The sequence below is a fragment of the Staurois parvus genome, unplaced genomic scaffold, assembly GCF_062004578.1.
Source record: "Staurois parvus isolate SC_StPar_1 unplaced genomic scaffold, SC_StPar_1.0 ptg001252l, whole genome shotgun sequence".
NCBI lineage: Eukaryota > Metazoa > Chordata > Amphibia > Anura > Ranidae > Staurois > Staurois parvus.
The window spans coordinates 2110987-2135380 of record NW_028319048.1 but is presented as its reverse complement, the minus strand read 5'-3'; the positions used below and the strand labels follow the sequence as shown (position 1 = coordinate 2135380).

Below are 24394 nucleotides of genomic sequence, written 5' to 3'. Positions count from 1 at the left end.
TGGATTGGGGTAGTGAGTTCCAGAGGATGGGGGAAGTCCTGGAGAAGTCCTGCAGTCGGGCGTGGGAGGTGGAGATCAGGGAGCTAGAAAGTAGAAGGTCTTGTGAGGAGTGAAGATTACGGGTTGGGTGGTATTTGGGTATCAGGTCGGTGAAGTAGTTTGGGGCAGCATTATGAATGGCTTTGTATGTCAGTGTTAGTAGTTTGAATTGAATGCGTTGGGCAATTGGGAGCCAGTGGAGGGAATGACAGAGGGGGGTGGAGGGCACTGAATGGAGGCCAATGGAGGGAATGACAGAGGGGGGTGGCAGATGCGGAGCGGTTGGTAAGGTGGATGAGTCTGGCCGCTGAGTTCAGGATAGACTGAAGTGGGGATAGTCTGCAACGAGGTAGGCCGGTGAGGAGGGAGTTGCAGTAGTCCAGACGTGATATAATAAGGGAGTGAACGAGTAGTTTAGTAGTGTCTGGGGTTAGGAATGATTGTATTTTGGAGATGTTGCAGAGGTGGAGCCTGCATGAGTTTGCCAACGATTGGACATGAGGTTGGAAGGACAGGTTTGAGTCTAGAGTGACACCTAGGACTTTGGCTTGTGGGGTGGAACTGATGGTGGCGTTGTTGGTCATGATGGAGAGGGTGGGGGGGAGGGGGGCACGGGCTGGGGGGAAAATCAGGAGCTCGGTTATATTGTTATTGAACTTGAAATTATTTGATTTTATCCCACTATATGCACTTTATTACGTCACACCTGGACGTTATTCACATTACCGTTGTTAGCGCCTTGAAGCGCTCTTTTACACTATTTATTGCATAGGATATTATTAAGCAGTTAATTTATGTATTTATTCATCATTTTATTCAGTGCTGCATATATATGTTATGATTTTATGAGAAGGTTTTAGAGGTTTTACCTTTTATGCCAGCAGCTCTACCTGTTTTACCCAGCGCTCGTTTGAGATTATTTATTACAGCGACATGCAAGTGTAGCACCCTCAGTGTTACCAAGTGTAGGCAAATTTAGTTTGGCTTCCCTGTAGGCAGAAGAGAAGGGGTTCATTTGTGTTTTCACTATGCAGTCCTTCAAAGGATGAGGCTCTCCCCTGTTTCCTGAATATTTATAGAGTTCCCACCAAACCCCAAGGAGGCAAGGCTCAGGAGGGGTGGGAACAACCAATAAATACTCAAAAGCCTGGAAGTCTGTGAGTCCAGGGCCTTGTCACCTGTAGGTGACCCCTGTGTTGGGGGGTCTGCCCCTGGACAGAGGGAAGGCCAAAAGACAGACAGCAAGAGGGAGAGAGCAGGAGAAGCTAGAAGCCTCACATCCTTTACTATCCTCAGCTAGGCTTAGGTGAAGATATCCTGAAATGAGAGAATCATCAAAGTTAGACGGAAGAAAGTGTTCTACCCAGGGGTCCCAAATCATCGTAAATTTCGGGATGGTATCTAAGATTGTGGCTTCTACTTTAGCGGGAATCATAGCCTGAGTTACCTTATTTTGAACCACTGTGACATTTAGCGAGGGAGATTTCCATGATTTGGCGATTACTTGTTTGGCAGCTGTGGTGACCTGCTGGATAAGTTTGAATTGTATTTTTGTGATATCAGGTGGTCGTAGGTTAAGCAGCGCTATTAATGGGCTAGGGTGGAGGGTTTCCGCACTTAGTAGAGAAAGTATTTTAAAAACTTCCGTCCAGAAAGCTCGAACAGTTGGACATTCCCACCAAATATGGAGGAAAGTGCCCAGGTCTACACAGCCTCTGAAGCATGCCGCAGGATAGTTGGGGGTATACTTAGCTATTCTTGCTGGGACTAAGTACCAGCGGGTCAGGACCTTGTAGTGGGTCTCCAATGCCATGATATTTTGTGATGACTCCATGGTAGCAGACCAAATGCGGTCCCAGTCCAAGGGGTCAATCTGCCGTCCTATGTCAGTTTCCCATTTCTGTGTGTAGGAAGGTGGTTGTGCTGCAGGTGGGGTCATGAAGAGTGAGTACAGGTATGATATGAGGTCACGTCTATGAGGATCGTTATGGCAAGCTCGTTCAAAGAGGGACATGGCGGGTGTTGGGTTAGCTACTGCGGTGTACGGGGCGTAGAAATGCTTCAATTGCAGGTAGCGGAATATTTCAGAAGGTGGAAGTTCATGAGTTTCACATATCAAAGCAAAGGATCTAAATTTGTTCCTAAGCATGAAGTGATGAGTTCGGTCAAGACCAGCTGAAAACCAGTGGCTAAAGGCGTGTGGTGAGGGCCAAGCTGGGGGAAAGGCTGGGTTGCGGAGATAGGAGAGGAGGGGATTATGTGGTGACTGGAGGAGGTAAAGAGATTTTAGTTTATCCCAGAGATGCAAAAATTGGGAAGTGGCAGGGTTGGTGACCGGACGGCGATCTATAGGTCTCAACCAGAGTAGGTTAGCTGTAGATAGGGGGTCGCACTATATCGACTCTAGGATAACCCACTGCGGGGTTTCGTAGGTGGCATGGTATTTTGGCAACTGGGCTATATGCACCCCCTGGTAATATTTACTGATATCTGGGAGACCTAGCCCGCTGTTGAGCTTAGGGAGATAGAGGGTGGAGCGGGAGACGCGTGGGAGGACCTTGCCCCATACATAGGAAAAAATGCGGCTTTGCAAAGTACACAGATAATGAGCAGGTATCGGAATTGGGAGGACTCTGAAGAGGTATAGAATTTTGGGAAGGATGGACATTTTCACGACTGCTATTCTGCCTAGCCAAGCAAGTGGAAGGGAGGACCATTTGGACATGAGTGTTGTAAGTTGAGCTAAGATTGGGATGTAGTTGGCAGTATAAAGGTCTGGAATGTTTGGGGAAAGTTTTATATCCAAAAAGGGAATGGAGCCTTGTGACCACAAGAACGGGAGAATCTGCTTCAATTGGGTTAGTTCGCTAGGGGGGAGTGAAATATTAAGCGCCAGCGACTTCTGGGGATTTATATGGAGACCTGAAAGAGAGCCGAACCTATCGAGTAACCGGAGGAGAGTAGAGTTGAGGTCAAAGGAGAGGTGAGAAAAAGTAGGACGTCATCTGCAAATAAACATAGTTTATGACAAGTGCCTCCAATCTCAAGACCACGAACATCCCGATTGGTCCTAATCAGAAGGGCCAACGGCTCCATAGCCAAGGCAAAAAGCAGAGGGGATAGGGGGCAACCCTGCCTAATGCCTCGTAAAATTGGAAATCGGGCTGACCGATGACCTAAGTATTTGATTCTGGCCGAAGGTTCATGGTAGAGAGAGAATATCCAGGTTAATAAGTGAGGACCAAAGCCCCAACGGTGCAGAATGTACTGCAGGTACGGCCATGAGACTGTGTCAAAGGCCTTGAGTATGTCCAGAGACAGGAAACAGGTGGGAATTTTGCGGGATTTAGCTATGTGAGCCAGAAGGGTTGCCCGCCGGACGTTATCCCCAACCTGTCGAGTCGGTATAAAGCCTACCTGGTTGTTATGGATTAGGGATCCAATACATGCGTTAAGGCGCGTCGATAGGATTTTGGCTAATAGTTTGATATCGATGTTAAGAAGGGATATTGGCCTGAAATTGGACCACTGTGTGTCGTCTGAATTCGGTTTAGGGATCATCGAGATGTTAGCCTGCAGTGTATCAGTGTTGAAGGTATGACCTGACAGTATGGCGTTGAACGCACTTGTAAGAACTGGTGTGAGAAGGTGGGCAAATATTTTGTAGTATGTAGCAGAAAAGCCGTCAGGGCCTGGACTCTTACGTGGTTTTAGAAGTTTAATAGCGTTTAATGTTTCATCTGTAGTGATAGGTCGTTATAGAGTACTGAGATCGTTTTCTGAAAGCTTCGGGAACTGGAGAGAGGCAAAAAGGGTATCAGCCTGGGAAGAGTCAAAGGGTGTGGAAGTGGAATAAAGACGTGAAAGATGTTTGTGGAAGGTTTGTAGGATCTGTTCTGGGTTACTTGTGAGGTGGTCAGACGAAGTACGTAGGCAAATGGGTTTAATGATCTGGTCTAGCTTACGGATGGAGAGTGCTAGGAAGGTGCCAGGTTTGTTGGCTTTTGTATAAAATTTGTGCCGAGATCTGCAGAGGGAAAGTTCAGCTTGGTCCGTGAGAAGGAGATCGAGGGCTAGCCTGGATTGTTCCAGGGTTTCGCGATTGGCAACGGAAGGGGTGACTTGAAAGGCTCGGTGTGATTGGTCGTAAGTTTGTTCGAGAAGAAGGCGTTTTTGTCTCTTTTCCATGTTTAGGAAGGAAGTTTTACTGATGCAAAATCTGCGAAGCACAGGTTTGTGGGCTTCCCAAAGAAGGAGAGGGGAGGTTTCCGAATTATGTTTAAAAGGTAGGTACTCCTTAAGCACCGTTTCTATTTCTGCGCAGTGCGACAGGTTAGTTAAAAGGCTCTCATTGATGATCCAAGATGGATCTGGGGGGGAAGGGGCCAAAGAGGTAATGGATGTAAACACAGGGCAATGGTCCGACCAAGGAATTGGGAGGATATCAGAGTTCAGCACTCGAGGGGAAGAACTAGCAGTCATAAAGATATGGTCGATTCTTGAAAATGTCTTATGTGGGTGGGAATAGAAAGTATATTGGCGTGTGACCGGATTGAGTTCCCTCCCATGTATCTATCAAAGAATATTGCTGTAGGGTGGATTGGAATGTTTGTTTAGATGTGGGTGAAATGGGGGGGTTGAGGGGATTTATCTAAGAATGGGTATATCGTGCAATTTGAATCCTCGCAGATTAGTAGCGTACCCCGTTTATGGAAATCAATAACTGAGAACAGATGGGAAAAAAATGGTAAGGGACCCTGGTTTGGGGCATAGTATGTGGCAATGGTGACCTCAAAATCCAGAAGTTGTCCGATAAGTATAAGATAGCGACCTTCAGGGTCTTTAATCCCAGTGTGCAATTTGAAAGGCGTTGTTCGGTGAAAAGCTATAAGGACCCCTCTACACTTGATAGCTGCAGAGGCCACATAGACCAGTGGGTAGTGAGGGCCAAAAAAATTGGGAGTGAAGGTGGGAGTGAAGTGTGTTTCCTGGAGGCAGACTATATGGGCTTTATGCGAGGCAAAGGAGCGGAATGCTTTGCTGCGTTTCTGTGGTATATTAAGACCCTGTACATTCAGGGTGAGAATGTTTAGGGAACCTATGGGAAGAACAAGTATTGAATCAGATCGTAGTGTGGTACCAAAAGAGAGAAAATTAGGAAATCAAGGTGTAAGACCGCTGAATGTGAGTAGGTAATAGGCGAAGATGCAGAGTCGCAGAGGGGGGGAGAAGGGGAACAGGCTGAGGGGAGGTAACATACAGAGAGGTAGGAGGCCCAGAAGTGGTCCCCAGGAGTACCCTAATGTCAGGTGGTCCGGGGAGCTGGTATAGCCCAAGTGGTGCCAAAAAAAACGCGACACCAAGGGGGCTAGTGGCGAGTGCACAGGTACGCAGACCGCGGGGAGGACAGCATGTAAACATAAATGTAATGGTGCGATCCTGGAGGGAACAGAAACAACAAGGTGAAGACATTAAAATTAAGACACTAAAAGGGTCAGGAGGTTCCAGAGGCAAGTGGCCACGGATGTCCAGGAAAAAGGGACAATAGAGTTACAGGAACAAAATCTTCCGTGACGCCTGACCCATGAACCTCATATATATATATAAAAAAAAAAAGAAAATACAGGCAAAACCATAACTAGGCAAGTTCAATCAGTTAGACTTGTAAGTGGGGTTTAAGGCACAGCGGACCCTTAGCTACTAAGGAAAAAAGATTCAGGGTAGTGGTATAACAGCATGAGCCCTGGAGGCTAATACAAGGATACAAGTTCGTGACGTCCGCCGTCAGATGTGGAGAAAGAGGAGCAGACACGACGGGTGTCAGCCACAAAAATGGCGGGGGTACGCTGCGTTGAATGCAGGCTTGAGAGCGAAGGGTGGCAGACGGGACTCAGTCCATAGTGTCCTGTGGAGATGGAGCAGGTGAGGAGAAAAGTCCACATTTGTGGATGTTGAGATGACCGTTGGAGATATGTGGCGGATGAGACTTCTGAGGAGAGCACGATGCCGAACGTTGCCTGGAGGTTTCCAATGGTGTCGAGGGAGGATGCAACTGAAGGTTCTGTAATGTTTTCTGGAGTTCGTCCGTGGTCTTGCAGGTGTGGTCACGGGCTTGGTACCGAAAACGCACTGCGAAGGGAAAACACCATTTGTAGGGTATGCCTTGTTGTTGAAGCACCAAAAGATGTGGCTTCATGGCCCTTCGTTTGGTAATGGTGCTGGGACAAAGGTCTTGAAATAGTTGGTAGGTATGACCTTGGAACATGAGGGAGCCCGCGTTGCGAGCTGCTTGCAGAAGTTGTTCCTTTGAGCGAAAAAAATGCAGTTTAGCTATGATGTCTCGTGGCGGGCCGTCAGTGCGTTTTTGGAGCGAGCGCCCTGTGAACCCTATCCAATTCTAGGTATAGCGGGAGCGAGCTCCTGAAATAGCGCAGTAACAGTGGATTGGACATCTACTATCGACTCAGGAAGGCCACGAATTCACACGTTGGAGCGCCTAGCCCGATTTTCAAAGTCCTCCAGGCGCGACTGTAACATGATATTTTCGTCAGAGGTCAAGTTTGTCTCCTAGTGTTTGAAGTGAGGTGTCAAGGTCATCCACCCTTTGCTCTGGGTCAGCGGTGCGTTGCCCTAACTCACGAATCTCCTTGGACAGCTTATCGGTAATGCGGTCTGAGGTCTGCTTCAGGGCCTTATACAGCATTTTCTCAAAGCGAGCTAGCAGGTCAGGGGTCGAGAGGTCAGGTGCTAAGGCATGCATGGGGGGTCCTGTGTCAGCATCAGACTCACCCTTGGACGTGCAGGGATGGCTCGGCTGCTCAGTGTGCAGGGCTGCGTACTGGGAGGCTGGTGCTGGCTTGCTGCTGTGCTTGGGTGCGGCGGCCATCTTTTTGGAGGCCCGTGCCAGGGCTTCCTTAATCGGCTTACCCGGCAGTGGCTGTTGGTGCCTGGATGCTCCCCTAAACATGCTGGTGTGTGGTAGGGGTGATGGCAGAGCTGTTGCGGATAATTGCGCCGCTGTGTGGGCCAGGATCGCAGGCCGGGACGGCTGTCCTCCCTGCGGTGCGGAGGAGCCTCAGGGAGACATGTCCGTCACCGCCGGCCACGCATGCGCACTGCTGTGTGTCCCTTTTAAAATGCATCCTCCTCCAACTGATTAAATACTTACTGTACAATATTTCTGGCTCCTGTCTCTGACACTGTAATCTTTATGGTTAAAAAGTGCCTCATCCCTCCCTCTTCAAATGTGGGCTACTGAAAAAACTTACATGAGGTCATGTCCACACATTTCTGGTCATACCCAAGGTTCTGACATAACACCAAGGCCAGTCCTGACCAAAGGTGGCTGCACAGGGAAGCCATCTTGGCTTGCTGTTTGCGAAGGATGCATCCTGAGGAGGTTGTGTTCTTGTCTCTGCTAGTCTTAGAAGACAGGGAATACTGCTATCAGATACTGAAGGAGTATGCCAGGGATCAGCTGCTAGAGTGCATGCGGGTTGCTCATTCTTTAGTTGATCAGGGCACAGTGTTTGATCCAGGCTTGTGCTGAATTTGGCTCTGTCCAGTACCCCTGAAAACAGGGATGACTTTTCCCCGCCATTCAGTGTGGATCAAGTAGAATCACTGGTATGGTTGATGGAGGATGATCCGGATTGCTTCTTGGAGCATTACTCAGCATGTTCACCACATGTGCTTGTGGATTGTATAAACACAGTGCAGTCTTTGGTCAGACAGTCTATGTGTAAGCTGAGCTTTGTTCAACCAGTACAACAGACATGGTCAGATTTGTTACACCCAGCCTCAGTCAGCTTGCAAGAACCCAGTCCCGCTTCTAATCATTCATTTTCTCAGAGCTCTCTGCCTCCATTCCCGACAGCACCCCCAGTTACAGCCCAGTATACCCTGCCATCAACCACATGTCAGTACCCTGTTCCCACTGGCTGCACCTATCCTGCCTTTTAACCCTGTAAAGAAGTTCTCTGTAGCATCTGCTCCCTTCTCTGTTCCATCCTTCAGCTCTTCTCTGTCTTCAGCTGCTCCCTCCGTTTACAGCCCTGAATTCACTTGCAGTGCTTCAGTAATTAAACCCAAGAAGAAGCGAAAATTCTTTCCAACCAGTACCATCCTGCCAGTATCCAAATCGGCCAACCTGTGGTCTGAGAACCCACCTTCTGTTATTCAGCCTGATGCCCCAATGCCTGCTATCCAGCCTGATGCCTTGATCACTGTTATCCAGCCTGATGCCTTGATGCCTGTTATCCAGCCTGATGCCCCGATGCCCATTATCCAGCCTGATGCCCCGATGCCCGCTATCCAGCCTGATGACCCGCTGCTTGTTAACCAGCCTGATGCCCTGATGCCTGCTATCCAGCCTGATGCACCAATGCCCGCTGTCCAGCCAGATGACCCGGTGCACGCTATCCTGCCAGATGACCCGGTGCCCGCTGTCGTGCCTGATACCTCGGTGCCTGCTGTTAAGCCTGATGCCCTGATGCCTGATGACCCAATGTACGTTACCCAGCCTGATGATCCTACCCAGCCTGATGATCCTACCCAGCCTGATGATCCTACCCAGCCCGATGATCCTACCCAGCCCGATGACCCGGTGCCTGCTGCCCAGCCCGATGTGCCTGCTGCCCAGCCCGATGTGCCCGATGTGCCAGCCCCTGATTCCCAGCCTGCTTCTGGAAATCCTGTGTCCAGCAACCTGCCTTCCTGCGGTCTCCTACAAAAAGATAGGTCTACCAGCAGGAAACCCAGCCAGTCGCTTGACTCTGGCAGTGGGATATCCGGCCAGTTACCTGACCTGGGCAGTGGAACATTTTGGCCATTAAGGACTGTTTGGAGCGTCATGAGGCCGCTCCTTGGAGGGTACTGTCAGGAATGGGCTCACCTGCCGTGTGGGCTGCAGTACCGGTCCTTGCCAGCGGGTGCTTTTCAGCAGCCAGGATCTCACCTCCTGCAATCAAACCATCACCTGAGGCTGATTGCAAGAGTTGTATTTAAGCAGTAGCCAGTCCTGCAGTCAGTGCCTTGGTGTATCCTTGAGCCTCTGCTAACCTGCTACCTGCCCCGTGTATGACCCCGGCTGGCCTGACTACTCTTGTTGCTGTTTGTGTTTGTATTGGGTGTAGGGTTTATTATTTAGTTGTTGTTGTTGCACTGTGCATTGTTACTGTGTCTCACAAATAAATGGTATTATTTTCATTACTCCTGAAGCCTGGTGTTCCCTATGTCAGTCTACACATTTCTGGTCATACCCAAGGTTCTGACACTCTTCTTCCTTAAATGCAAAAAACTAAAAAAGATTTGCAGTATGCGTGTGTAATATGTTTGCCTCTGACATAACCCACCATATATTTTCTTTCTGGATAAAAAGTACCTTGTCTCTCACTATTTATATGTGGCCTGCTTAAACCGCTTACATTATGTGCACTGTATCTGTGTAATATTTCTGGATCTAGTCTCTAACATAATACATTTTCTTCCTGGATAAAAAGAGACTTGTCTCTCCCTCATCAAATATGAACTAATAAAAAGGCTTACATGATGAGCAATGTGCATGTGTAATATTTTACTGGACACCGATAGACAATATTTCTATGGATACTGATTTTGGAAGATTTATTTCCTCCAACCAACACCAACATAGAGTCATTCTTCCTACACTGACAACTTGTAACCAAACAATCTTCCCAATACTGTATATACTGTATACCAATGCTAGGGCATTCTTCCTAATACTGACAATCTTTTTTCACATCACCAACACCAGGTTATTCTTCATCCCAGTGTCCACAAATGATGGGGCATTCTTCCTCCCTCTGTGCAGGGGCACTGTTCATCCTTCTGGCCCCGATAGAGCATTATTTCTTCTATGGTCATTTATCCTTCCAATAAGAAGGCCATATAGCCATTGTACACACGTGTACACACACACACACACACACACACACTGACCACTGGCAATGAGGCATTCTTCCTGTTATAGACATATAGACATTGATACCTGAGTACTCCTCATTCAAATGCTAGTACAGGATCATTCTTCAATCAACAATCTATTAATGCCATTGCATGCTTTAGCCCTCAGGTGTTAAACTAGCGGTCCTCCAGCTGTTGCCAAACTACATGTCCCATGAAACATTGCAAGATTGACAATTACAAGCATTACTCCCAAAGGTAGAGGCATGATGGGACTTTTTCGCAATAGCTGGAAGTCCGCCAGTGTGACACCCCTGCTTTAGCCCATCTAAATTGTTTTCCTTTTATCCTCAAATATCTCTTTACCCTTCCATGTTCTTCTTAGCCTTGATGGTTTGATCACTCTAACTTCAGTAAATGCTTAGCATAGGTCTGTACTCCAAAACAGGTTGGTCATTAAGCATTTGCCAGTAATACATTTTTGTTTAACTTGTGTTTTAAGTTTCAATTAAATGTTTGTGGAGCTTTCATCTTCTTTACTTGCATATTATATTTCAAGGACCTAGTATACGGTAATGGCACACTGAAAAGCTGCCATGTTAACCATTACCAGGCATATTCTGGGCACTTACCAGAGAAGTCAAAGTCCAGCACCCCAACAGCATATTTTACCCCTCCTTAAAGGCCCCCCCCCCCCCGGGTATACCTGCCCTTAATCTATCCATTATCACATACTGTATGTGCTCCAACTTTGGAGGCTCTCACAAGAGAGTTAGGACTGCTGATATACTGGGGTGCTGTGAAGTGACCTCTGCAGCTAATGCATGTATTTCCAAAGAAAACTAAACCCCTTGTTTTAACATGAACTGTTGGATGGGGCAATCTGGTCTGTTGCAGGCTGCCTGGGCTAGGAATTTTTGTTTGTTGTTTTTTGACATGCATTGCCCTTCCATGTGCTCCTTGCTGCATAGGTTAGTTACATTTGTTTGTTCTGTTAGACTTGGCATTCTGCATGTTGTACTTCAGTGTTGATTATTTTTATATAACTCACCATCATGGATTTCTTTTCTTGACTTTTGGGATTCTTCTGGAGAAACACTGAAAAAAAGAGATATTTAACTACGAGAACCCAAGCTCATTTATTATTGGGTGATTCATGCGAGTAAAAAATAAAGGTTACTTCAATTCATGACATTAGGTTATAAAATATATCAGGACGAAAACAAAAAAAACATTGACCACTTGCCTACTGGCCACTTTTACCCCCTTCCAGTCCAAGCCAATTTTCAGCTTTCAGCACTGCCACACTTTGAATGACTATTGCGCGGTCATGCAGCACTGTACCCAAATACAATTTTTATCTTTTTTTTTAGACCAATACAGCTTTCTTTTGGTGGTATTTAATCACCACTGGGTTTTTTATTTTTTGCTAAACAAACAAAAAAATACCAACAATTTGGGGAAATCGCTCAGTTTCTGTTATAAAATTTTGTAAAGAAGTAATTTTTTTCTGTCATTGACATGCGCTGATGAGGCTGCACTGATAGGTGGCACTGATAGAGGAGGCGGCACTGATGTGGAGACACTGATAGGTGGCACTGATGGGCACTGATATGTGGCTCTGATGGTCACTGATAGGTAGTAGTGATAGGCACTGACAGGTGGCACTGACAGTTAGCACTGATGGACACTGATAGGCGGCCCTGATGGGCACTGATAGGCGGCACTGATTGAAACTGAAAGGTGGCACAGATAGGTGGCCCTGATGGGTACTAATAGACTGCACTGATGAGGGGGCACGGATAACCAGCACTGATGGGTATTGTCAGGCATCACTGATGGGCACTGATAGGCAGCACTGATAGACAGCATTGATGTACACTGAGAGGCATCACTGATGGGCACTGAAAGGCAGCACTCATGGACACTGATGATCAGTGTCCTGATTATCAGTGTAGATGTCCCCTCTGAGGATTGCTGCTTATTGGCTCTCTGTCAGCACGAGGATGACTGCCAATAACCACATTTCCTGTTTACATATGATCAACTGTGATTGGACAAAGCTAATTACATGGTACAGAGCCTATTATTATTATTATATTATTATACAGGATTTATATAGCGCCAACAGTTTGCTCAGTGCTTTACAATATAACGAGAGACAATACAGTTCAATACAAGAGAGAAAGGAGGGCCCTGATCCTTGGAGCTTTCAATCTAGGAGGGAGGGGCTAGTGGTACAAAAGGTAGTAACTGTGTGGGATGGACTGATAGGAGGAGTAGAAGACTCCATTATTAGCTGAGGGCAGGATAGGCTTCCCTGAAGAGAGAGGTTTTCAGAGATCGCCTAAAAGTGAGCAGAGTAGGCGATAGTCTGATAAATTAGGGTAGAGAGTTCCATAGGATGAGGGAAGCTCTGGAAAAGTCCTGGAGATGAGCATGGGGGGAGGAGGAGACAAGGGAGCTAGAGAGCAGGAGGTCTTGCAAGGAGCGAAGAGTACGGTTTGGGTGATATTTAGAGACAAGATCATTGATGTAATTTGGGGCGGAGTTATAAATGGCTTTATACGTTATTGTTAATGTTTTGAATTTTATCCGTTGGGCAATGGGAAGCCAGTGGAGGGATTGGCAGAGAGGGATGGAGGACACTGAGTGGAGGTCAGTGGAGGGATTGGCAGAGAGGGATGGAGGACACTGAGTGGACGTCAGTGGAGGGATTGGCAGAGAGGGATGGAGGACACTGAGTGGAGGTCAGTGGAGGGATTGGCAGAGAGGGGTGGAGGACAGTGAGTGGAGGTCAGTGGAGGGATTGGCAGAGAGGGATGGAGGACACTGAGTGGACGTCAGTGGAGGGATTGGGAGAGAGGGATGGAGGACACTGAGTGGAGGCCAGTGGAGGGATTGGCAGAGAGGGGTGGCAGATACAGAACAGTTGTAAGGTGGATGAGTCTGGCAGCAGCATTCATGATAGACTGAAGAGGGGATAGCCTGCGATGAGGTCGGCCAATGAGGAGGGAGTTATAATAGTCAAGGCAAGAAATAACAAGGGAGTGAATAAGTTGCTTAGTGGTTTTCGAGGTTAGGAACAGGAGTATCTTGGAGATGTTGCGGAGGTGAAGTCTACAAGATTTGGACAGGGATTGGATTTGGGGGTGAAAAGACAGATGGGAGTCTAGGATTACACCTAGTACCCTGGCATGAGGGGAGGGACTGATGACTGTATTATTGATCTTGATGGAGAAGTCAGGGGAGGGGGCACAGGTGGGGGGGAATACTAAGAGCTCAGTTTTGGAAAGATTGAGTTTGAGGAAGTGGAGTGAAATCCATGCCGATATGTTGCTTAGTAGGTTAGTAATGTGAGAGGAGACTGAAGGGGTGAGGTGAGGGGTAGAAAGATAGATATGTGTGTCATCAGCATAGAGATGGTACTTAAAGCCATGGGAGTTTATCAAGTGACCAAGGGAGGAGGTGTAGATAGAGAAGAGAAGGGGTCCAAGGACAGAACCTTGAGGGACCCCTACATAAAGAGGGAGTGACGAGGAAGTGGCAACGTTATAGGTAACGCTGAAGGAGCGCTGCGATAGGTAGGAGGAGGACCAGGAAACAGCAGAGTCCCTGAGGCCAAGAGAGTGGAGTTTTTTGAGGAGGAGGGGATGGTCAACCGTATCAAAAGCCGCAGAGAGGTCAAGTAGTAAGAGTATGGAGTAGTGGCCATTGGTTGGGATGAGTACAGAGTAGTGGCCATTGGTTTTAGCTGTTAGTAGATCATTAGTGAGGTTTAGTAGGGCAGTTTCAGTGGACTGTAGTGAGTGAAATGCAGACTGTAAAGGGTCAAGAAGGTTGTTGTCGGTGAGGTAGGAGCTCAGGCGATTGTAGATTAAGCGTTCTAGGAGTTTAGAGCTAAATGGCAGCAGGGAGATGGGTCTTAAGTTGTTCAGGTTGTTGGGGTCCAGGGAGAGCTTTTTAAGTATAAGAGTTATGTGCGCATGCTTTAGAGGGGAGGGGAAGGCACCAGTAGAGAGGAAAAGATTGAAGATGTGAGTGAGGGAGCATAGGATGGAAGAAGAGGGTGACCGTAGTAGTTGTGAGGGGACAGGATCCAGGGGGCAGGTAGTGAGACGGGCTTCTGAGAAAACCTTAGTGACCTCTTCGGTAGTAGCGAGGTCAAAAGAGGAAAGTGTTGAGGGAGGTTTAGTATAAGGTATGATAAGTGGGATGGATGTCTGTGCAGTGGCGATGCCCTTACGAATTGCGTCAATCTTGTTTTTGAAATTATTTACAATCTCGTAAGCAGTGAGTGAGGTGCTGGGTGGAGGTGGAGAAAGTAGAGAGTTAAAAGTAGAGTAGAGACGACGAAGACTGGATGACAAGGTATTAACTAGTTGCCGACCGCAGATAGCCGAATGACGGCTGCACTGCGGCCGGCCAGTTCTGAGTGGACGTCATATGACGGCCTCCCAGAACGCGCTCTCCTGCGCGCCCCAGGGGGAGCGCACCCGGCGATCTCCGTGATCGCTGTGTCCTACGGACACAGCTGATCACGTGATGTGGTAAAAGGCCGATCACAGCGGCCTTTTACCACGTGATCAGAGGTGTCCAATGACACGCTGATCAGAGGGAAATGCAAGTGCCGGTTCTCGGCTGCACTTTCCTCACGCTGTCAGATCGTGAGGAAAGTACTGCCGAGAACCGGCAGTTGTCAGAGCGGGGATCGGCACCGATCATCAGGGCACTGATGATCAGTGCCCTGATGATCGGTGCCCAGCAGTGCCACCCGCAAGTTCCGCCCACCTGTGCCCAGCAGTGTGCCCACTAGCTCCGCCCACCCGCCCACGTCATATGACGGCCTCCCAGAACGCGCTCTCCTGCGCGCCCCAGGGGGAGCGCACCCGGCGATCTCCGTGATCGCTGTGTCCTACGGACACAGCTGATCACGTGATGTGGTAAAAGGCCGATCACAGCGGCCTTTTACCACGTGATCAGAGGTGTCCAATGACACGCTGATCAGAGGGAAATGCAAGTGCCGGTTCTCGGCTGCACTTTCCTCACGCTGTCAGATCGTGAGGAAAGTACTGCCGAGAACCGGCAGTTGTCAGAGCGGGGATCGGCACCGATCATCAGGGCACTGATGATCAGTGCCCTGATGATCGGTGCCCAGCAGTGCCACCCGCAAGTTCCGCCCACCTGTGCCCAGCAGTGTGCCCACTAGCTCCGCCCACCTGTGCCCAGCAGATCACACACCTGTGCCCAGTAGTGCACCCACCTGTGCCATTCTGCAGTGTCACACACCTGTGCCCAGAAGTGCCACCTACCTGTGCCCAGCAGTGCCACCCACCTGTGCCCACCAGTGCCACCCACCTGTGCCCACCCACCAGTGCTGCCCACCAGTGCCACCCACCAGTGCTGCCCAGCAGTGCTGCCAGTCAGTGCCGCCAGTCAGTGCCCAGGGGTTGTGCCAGTCAGTGCCCAGCAGTGATGCCAGTCAGTGCCGTCTATCAGTACCCATCATCAGTGCCGCCTATCAGTGCTGCATATTAGTGCCGCCTATCCGTGACACCTCATTAGTGCTATCAGTGCCGCCTATCCGTGCCACCTCATTAGTACTGCCTATCAGTGCCCTTTAGTGCTGCCTATCAGTGCCCATCAGTGTGCCTATCAGTGCCCATCAGTGCTGCCTCATCGACGCACATAAGTGAAGGAGAAAAAAAAACTGTTTGAAAAATTTTATAATAGAAACAAAGAAACTTTTTTTTTTTTCAAATTTTTTGCAATTTTTTTATTTATAGCGCAAAAAGTAAAGTGCCCAGTGGCGATTAAATATCACCAAAAGAAAGCTCTATTTGTGAGAAAAAAATGATCAAAATTTCATATGGGTACAATGTTGCATGACCGCGCAATTGTCAATCAAAGTGCGGCAGCGCTGAAAGCTGAAAATTGGCCTGGTAAGGAAGGGGGTATAAGTGCCTGGTAGGCGAGGGGTTAATAAGAGTGACAAAGTCGGCTTGTTTGGCAGCATGAAGGGAGGACTTGTATGTTAAGAAAGCAAATTTATATTGGGTGAATGCTTGCTGGGATTTGGTTTTATGCCACAATCGCTCCATTGCACGACTATGTTGTTTAAGATTTCTGGTGTGGTCAGTCTGCCAAGGTTGTAATGGGCGGGGCCTGATGCTTCATGTTGTTAGAGGAGCAAGTGAGTCCAATGTGGATGATAGCAAACGGTTGTAGACAGCAGTGGCCAGGTCAGGGCAGGACATGGGAGAGATTCTGTCATAGAGTTGGTCATTTGCAGAGTGGAAAGGAGCCGGGTTCAAGTTGTGAAGGTTTCTGCGGGTAATTGTTTGCTGCTTGGAGGGATAGGTGTTTGAAGACGAAGACACTGTGAAGGCGATGAGATTGTGATCAGAGAGAGGAAAGGGGGTGTTTGTGAGGTTGTAGGGAGTGCAAAGATGGGAGAAAACAAGGTCTAATGTATTCCCATCAGAGTGAGTGGAGGACGGTATACATTGTGCTAATGTAAAAGATGAGGTTAGGTTGAAGAGTTGGGATGTAGCCGGGTTGTTGACATTAATGGGGATGGTAAAATCTTTGAGAATGATAGCGGGTGGTTCATAGGAGAGAAAGTAGGGTAGCCAGGTGGAGAAATCATCAAGAAAGTGGGACACGGGTCCAGGAGGCTGATAGATCACTGCAATCCTCAGAGAAATGGGAGAAAACAGCCGGATGCAGTGAGTCTGGAAAGAAGAGAAGGATAGAGAGGGAGGGTTAGGGGGGACTTGAAAGGTGCTGAGTGGGGATAGAAGCAAACCAACCCCCCCACCTTTCCGACCACTGGGTCTGGGTGAGTGGGTCCAGATGAGACCTCCATAGGAAAGTACTGCGGGAGAAGCAGAATCTGCTGCTTGGAGTCAGGTTTCTGTAATTGCTAGTAAGTTACGGGAGCGGGAGACAAAAGGTCATGGACAGAGGTGAGCTTATTACAGACAGAGCCGGCATTCCAGAGCACACATGAAAAAGGGAGGGTGGTTTTTTTGGAGCACCGGGACTGATGTTAAATTGAGGGGATTGCAGCTATTCCCGGAAGAAAGAGGATGCCTGGTGTGGGGGTGAAATAGTGGAGGACCAGGGTTTGTGGAGATATCCCCAGAGGTTAGGAGAAGAAGAAGGGTGAGGAAAGTAACATGGGAGGGGGATGTACACGAGCGCACATGCCTTCCAGTCCTGGTGTTTGGGTCAGCAGGAGGTGATGAGAGCAGTAGTAAGGAGATGGTAGCAGTGAGGGTGAGATGTACAAGTTTTGGGGTGGAGCAGAGGGGTAAAGAAGTGAGATTTTGGGAGCGTGGGAAAGTAATATGAAAAGGAGGAGTAGAGGGGACATATTAAATGCACACGGAGTGGGACTCAGACTTGTAAGAGATGTTTCCCGGGGTGTTTGCTTGCAATCTGTCCAGCATGCAGTAGAGTTTCTTGCTGTTGTTGTATCTTCCTGCTGCTTGAGTTATCCTGCTTTAGTTAAACTGCTGTGTTCAACTGCGTCTTAGCACTCCATCAAAGCACGATTCCCACAAAAGCAGCACCCCATCTGTGACTATGCCCCCCATCTGTGATCCCCCCCCCCCCATGAGCTGATCTAAATATATAGGGAGATGATCAAATGATCACTCTTCTCCGCCCCAAGTAGGAACTGATAAGGATCACATGAATGGGGGGGATGTTTCTCAAACACAGACCAGACACAGTCATAAAAAGAGTGCAACTAGAGGTGAGAAGTAATCAACATATACAAAATATATACACTATTTGTTCTGAATTTAACAGGAGTCAATGTGTGGAGAGGAGATAGCAGCATTAACCCAGAAAACAGGAGTCTATGCGTAATCCACTGTATCTGACGGTCGCACCTGTGCGACTAGAGTGGGAGGACATCATATGACCTCCTCCCAGATCAAAAGAGCTCCCGCCGGTAAGGAAATGTGTCTTATTAACTGTCATTCATTTTGTATAATGCCTCCATTTCTAGATGTGTGAACAGTTAGTATAACTTTTCTCTCGTTTTCTGAGACTAGTTTAATTTCTAATGAAACAAATCTCTCTTATATGGTATTCCTCAGTTTCTGTTCTTCACGTAACTATATTGATAAGAATAGAACGTTTCATTGCTCATCCTGAGATTAAGCCACGCCCTCTGAGTTCTATACAACCGTTCTTGCCATGCATTAAACTTTCAGAGATTTAACTTGCACACTTCGGTGTCTGGAGCTTTATTTCTCCCGGGCCTGGAGGGTAAAATAACGAGGACAGGGGCTACAGACATAGGCTGATTCCTATCACTGCCTGTCCGTCATTTCCCAATACTATGGGCAGGAGGTGTTTAAAAAAAAAAAAAAAAAATTAAAAACAAAAACCTCTGCAATCCATGCCCATGTTCCCAATAATGCAAATTCCTTAATTGTGCAAGCACCCTGTGATGAGTGTAACAATGTGTACAACATCCATAATAAAGAGCATTGAAAATATCAATGTTTGAAGAACCAGTGTGCAAAATCACTGATATGTAATGATTGATGAGCTCCATTGTTCATGGAGGTGTGACAAGCACAGTAAATAATGTACAAAGTTGTCCGATTAGAAAATCTGTCAGAATTCAGTTCTGCACGCACTCTTTTCTTGTTTTTAGGTATTTCAACAAAAAGTCATGGGGAGCTGCACACTGCAATACAGACAAAGAACAAAGAAAACAAAACTGTTTTTAATACTGTACATTGGGGAGAGGGTCTTGTATGCTTCCCAAGTGGTGCATGGAAAAACTACAAATGATATTAAAGCAGTGTGGAAAATAATTGTCCTGTGACAACACAGTTTTAATGTTTTGACTATTCTCCGATCCCAGAGGACGCCATTTTTAGAGAAACACACGTTGGGGCGGAGCTTTCTGTGACGTCACCTCATTCTGGCCGATGGTCTGACACCGCGGGAATTTAAAATGTTTACACTGCCTTTATGCACCTTATCTATGTAAATGCAATACTTTAATACATTCTTTGCTGGTTAATTGGGTCGCACTATGAAGTTTAATTCTTCTGTTTTTAAACCTTTCCTTGCATGATGTGGAGAGCCGTCTGATGTGATGGATTCATTCAAGTGAACCTGCACTTGTCCATTCATCTCCTTGATATGGCTAACTAGGGTGTCAGTGTGGGACACTCTTTCTTTAGCACACAGAGCTGTGTTATTGGATTTGGGGACTTTTAATTATCCACTTGAGCTCCAAAGGATTTACCCCCCTTAATGACCAGGCCTTTTTTTGCTGTTTGGTGCTGCACTAATTCAAATAATAATTGCGCGGTCATGCAATGCTGTACCCAAACAAAATTTACATCCTTTTTTTCACACAAATAGAGCTTTCTTTTGGTGGTATTTGATCACCTGTGCGCTTTTTATTTTTTGCGCTATAATCAAAAAAAATACGAAAATTTTGAACAAAACCAATATTTTCTACTTTCAGCTATAAAAAATATATAGTAAACTCAAAGTTAGTCATAAATTTAAGCCAAAATGTATTCTGCTCCATGTTTTTGGTAAAAAAAATCCCGTGCATTAGCGGGCAAACTGGCGCTATCTAGGAGGGGCGCTAACACTATCGGAAGTCACCAGTGACACTAATACAGTGATCAGTAAAAATCTGTTCACTGTAATCAATGACACTGGTGACAGGGCAGTGAAGGGGTTAACTGGGGGGGGGGAGGGGGCGATCAAGGGGTTAAATGGGATTTCTGGTGCACTAGCGGGCAAACTGGCGCTATCTGGGAGGGGCGCTAACAGTATCGGAAGTCGCCAGCGACACTGATACAGTGATCAGTAAAAATCGCTTCACTGATCAATGACACTGGTGACAGGGCAGTGAAGGGGTTAACTGGGGGGGGGGTATCAAGGGGTTAAACGGGATTACTGGTGTACTGGCGGGCAAACTGGCGCTATCTGGGAGGGGCGCTAACACTATCGGAAGTCGCCAGCGACACTGATACAGTGATCAGTAAAAATTGGTTCACTGATCAGTGACACTGGTGACAGGGCAGTGAAGGGGTTAACTGGGGGGGGGCGATCAAGGGGTTAGACGGGACTACTGGTGTATTAGCAGGCAAACTGGCGCTATCTGAGAGGGGCGCTAACTCTATCGGAAGTCGCCAGCGACACTGATCAGTAAAAATTGCTTCACTGATCAGTGACACTGGTGACAGGGCAGTGAAGGGGTTAACTGGGGGGGGGGGGTGATCAGGGGGTTAAATGTGACCTAGGTGTGTTCTAACTGTAGGTATGTGCTGTTTTACTCACTGTTAGTATGTCTTCTTCTCTGTCTGGAACGGAATGTGTCCAGGCAGAGAAGAATGACATCATATCCTGCCCTGTGTAAATGTCAACACAGGACAGGATAGGACAGGGACCGATCATCCGATTTCAGCCAGAAATCACTGGCTGAAATCTAATGATTGATCCCTCCTGGATCAAATTGTATCACCCGCGGGTCGGCGGGAGCACGCGTGCGCGCCCCCTACCCGCGAATGTTTCAGGAGCGCGAGCATGTTTTAAAACGTGCTTTTGCTCTCCACTGCCGCCCTACACACGTATATACACAGTGGCAGGGCGGCAAGCGGTTATTTAATGTATGAATGTGGACTTGTATCATTTCAATTAATTTATGCACTCTTTTTATGTAGCAGCATTTGATTGATTATTGTTTATGATTATTTAGTGTACAGCGCACTCATTTTATGTTTTGTACTTTCAGGTGTTCAGGGAAAGAGTAGCAGCAGTTCACTACTTGTTTTACTATTGTTTCAGAATATATTTGTTTCACTCATTAATTCACACATTGTATTGTTTGGGGTGTAATGCAGTTTTTTTCCCACTTTTTTCAGTTTTAATGTTTCTCTAGAGAAATTAGGAGACTGCATATGACAAAGCAATGTACAGAGTTTCCCAGAGGCAGAACAGTTCAACTGAGCAAGACTAAGTCGAAATGTACAAGAGACAGAGCACAGGCAATTGTTTTCATTCAAGAATTAACAGAAGACACATTTTAACCCCTCGCCTTCCAGAGGATTTCCCCCCCTTCCTGACCAGGCCATTTTTTGTGATACGGCGCTGCATTACTTTAACTGACAATTGTGCGGTCGTGCAACACTGCACCCAAATTAAATTTACATCTTTTTTTCCCACAAAGATTTCTTTCAGTGGCATTTGATCGCCTGTGTGGTTTTTATTTTTTGCGCTATAAAAAAAAAGTTCCAACAATTTTGAGAAAAATACAGTATTTTTGACTTTTTGCTAATAAACCTATCCAGTAAAAAAAAACGTAAAAATCATATTTCATCATAAATTTTGGCCAAAATGTATTCTGCTCCGTGTCTTTGCTAAAAAAAAAATCCCAATACGTGTAAATTAATTGGTTTACATGAAATTTATAGCTTTTACAAAATGGCGGTATATGTACTGGGATTTTTTATTTTTACTAGAAATGGTGACGATCAGCGACTTATAACGGGACTGCGGTGGACATTCTGACACTGGAAGGAGCTGACTTGGTGTCACTGACATTTCAGTGACACCAATACAGTGATCAGTGCTAATAAAAAGCACACTATACTAATGGCACTGGGCAGGGAGGGGTTAACATCTGGGGCAATCAAAGGGTTAACTGTGTGCTGTTTTACAATGTGCTCTGTGTTTGTGATTCATTGTAAGCACACTGCTATGCAGAACCATGCAAATCGGTGTGCAGATCTGACAGGGAGAGAATTGTTTTGTTTACTAAACATTGTCCAGCAGCAGGCCTGTATAGACAGGAATACAAAACCATCTTCATGCTTAACCATTGGCCTGGAGTTTAGTAACAGAGTAACTATCCTATAATCCTGAACTCACTCACCTGTACATAGTGTTTTCAGAGGATGTATGCTCTTCATCTGAACAATCTGCATAGTTTTCATCTGATTCCATTTCTATATCACTGTCAATGTGGGGCTTGTCATTTTGCAGGGCTTCTGTCTGTGATGAGGTGTCAGGTTCCTCAGAGGAGGAGTCATATTCTTGCTGTAGATTGGTCTGTTGTGGACTTGCTTTGTAGGTGTCAGCGTTGCTTTGCTTATGTGGAACATCCTCAGTTTTCTCATTTTGGCTTTCTTGATAAGTGAAGTGCTGTGATGTGACTCCGGAGTCATCAGGAATTTTGTCACATGGAGGGATGTTGGGTTCTTCCATCTCATCACCTGTAGTTTGATGGAATATGCCCAGAAATATCAAGGTTTTGTTTAAGATACGAACCGTTTAAAGCCAAACATACAAAACGTGACAAAAAATTACTACATCAAATGAACATGCTGTGGCGAGGCACATTTGTTTTCGGAAGAAGTTCTCTCAAGCTATTCAGAAATGACATACTGATAAAATTGGAGTACAGATATACACTCACCAGCCACTTTATTAGGTCCACCTTGCTAGTGCCAAGGAAATCTCCACCACACCATGACACCACCAGCCTGAACCATTGATACAAGGCAGGATGGATCCACCACACCATGACACAAACACCATCAGTGTGAACCATTGATACAAGGCAGGATGGATCCCCCACACCATGACACCACCACCACCAGTGTGAACCAATGATACAAGGAAGGATGGATCCCCCACACCATGACACCACCACCACCAGCCTGAACCACTGATACAAGGCAGGATGGATCCACCACACCATGACACCACCACCACCAGCCTGAACCATTGATACAAGGCAGGATAGATCCACCACACCATGACACCACCACCACCAACCTGAACCAGTGATACAAGGCAGGATGGATCCCCCCACACCATGACACCACCACCACTAGCCTGAACCAGTGATACAAGGCAGGATGGATCCACCACACCATGACACCACCACCTCCAGCCTGAACCACTAATACAAGGCAGGATGGATCCCCCCACACCATGACACCACCACCACCAGTCTGAACCACTGATACAAGGCAGGATGGATCCCCCCACACCATGACACCACCACCAGCCTGAACCACTGATACAAGGCAGGATGGATCCCCCACACCATGACACCACCACCACCAGCCTGAACCATTGATACAAGGCAGGATTGATACACCACACCATGACACCACCACCACCAGCCTGAACCACTGATATGTAAGAAGAGAAAAAGCTCTCATTGTTTGAATACTGTGTGAAGTAAATTAGAGAACGTCCTGACTGACATTATGCAGTTTGGACACAAGATGTCACTGTTTGTAGCACAGCTTCAGACTGCATAGCTATTTCTATATTCAGGAAGGGGTGGGGTTCTCTCAAGGCGAGTGAACAAGAAGAGAGACTGCAGCCATGTTTTGTTGATACTGCTGGAAAAGAGCCATGTGAGAAGAGAGTCCGTTGGCATCCAGGTGTGAGAACTGCAGCTAAGTGAAGCTGATGGTGTTCAAGACGCTGATCCTGCTCAGAGAAAGGCTTGTTGAAGAGACATTTGTTCTGTTCAGAGTCACCAGCGGGTGCAAAGCAGACCCAGGTCGCTAAGATCGTGCACACACCTCATTTCAGTGTTGGCGCCTATAGGACTGAGACAGGCCTATAGTTAGTTAGTTAGGGTCTCTGTTTGTGTCAGGCCACAAGTGTTGTTACTGATTATTGGAAGGACTCCACAACTTAAAGTGACATTTCACATTGGAGAGCTGATAAAATCCTACACACTCAAGCCAGACTGGCGTTTTGCTCAGAAGGAATACTCAGGCACGTGCTACAGGGCCAGTTATGGGAGGGGGAATACTGTAGATTTGTGTAAGATTATAAGCTGTTGTGCTGCACCGCAGACTACCCCATACCGTACCCCCATACACTGATTCCTGCTCTGTAGGGTAATAACAGGTAAGGTGTGGCAGCTTAGTTGTGCCCACCAGTAGGTGAATTACTTCACTTTCTACCTTCATCCATCAGAAGGTGCCGTGCTGTGCAGCACAAGGGTCTCAGCCTTTGGGGTGGGTGTATGTAAATTTATTGTATGTTTCCAGCATTTGTGGTTTTGTTTATTTGCCACATCTAAGTAAAATTCTGTTGTGACAAAAGCTGGTGTTGGGGTTGCTTTCCTCGTTCGTGACTTCACTGTATCCTGGGGAGCCCTCCCCGGTACACGGCTTACACATTCACTGTATCCTGGGGAGCCCACCCCGGTACACGGCTTACAGATACAAGGCAGGATGGATCCCCCACACCATGACACCCCCACCACCAGCCTGAACCATTGATAGAAGGCAGGATGGATCCCCCACACCATTACACCACCACCACCAGCCTGAACTAGTGATACAAGGCAGGATGGATCCCCCCACACCATGACACCAACACCACAAGCCTGAACCATTGATACAAG

The 24394-nt window shown here is 47.1% G+C and overlaps 1 protein-coding gene across 1 annotated transcript in view; it reads right to left on the bottom strand.

Annotated features, from left to right (window-relative positions):
• LOC149437871 (interferon-induced very large GTPase 1-like) overlaps window positions 1-22221 on the bottom strand; it is a 32788-nt gene extending 10567 nt beyond the window's left edge. Inside the window, exons 1-2 of the mRNA XM_089660526.1 lie at window positions 21890-22221; window positions 11015-11061 (exon numbers count right to left, since the gene is read on the bottom strand). Coding sequence (XP_089516652.1) covers window positions 11015-11061; window positions 21890-22221 — 379 coding nt within the window. The remainder of the gene's footprint in view (window positions 1-11014; window positions 11062-21889) is intronic.
• Window positions 22222-24394: the final 2173 nt, after the last annotated feature.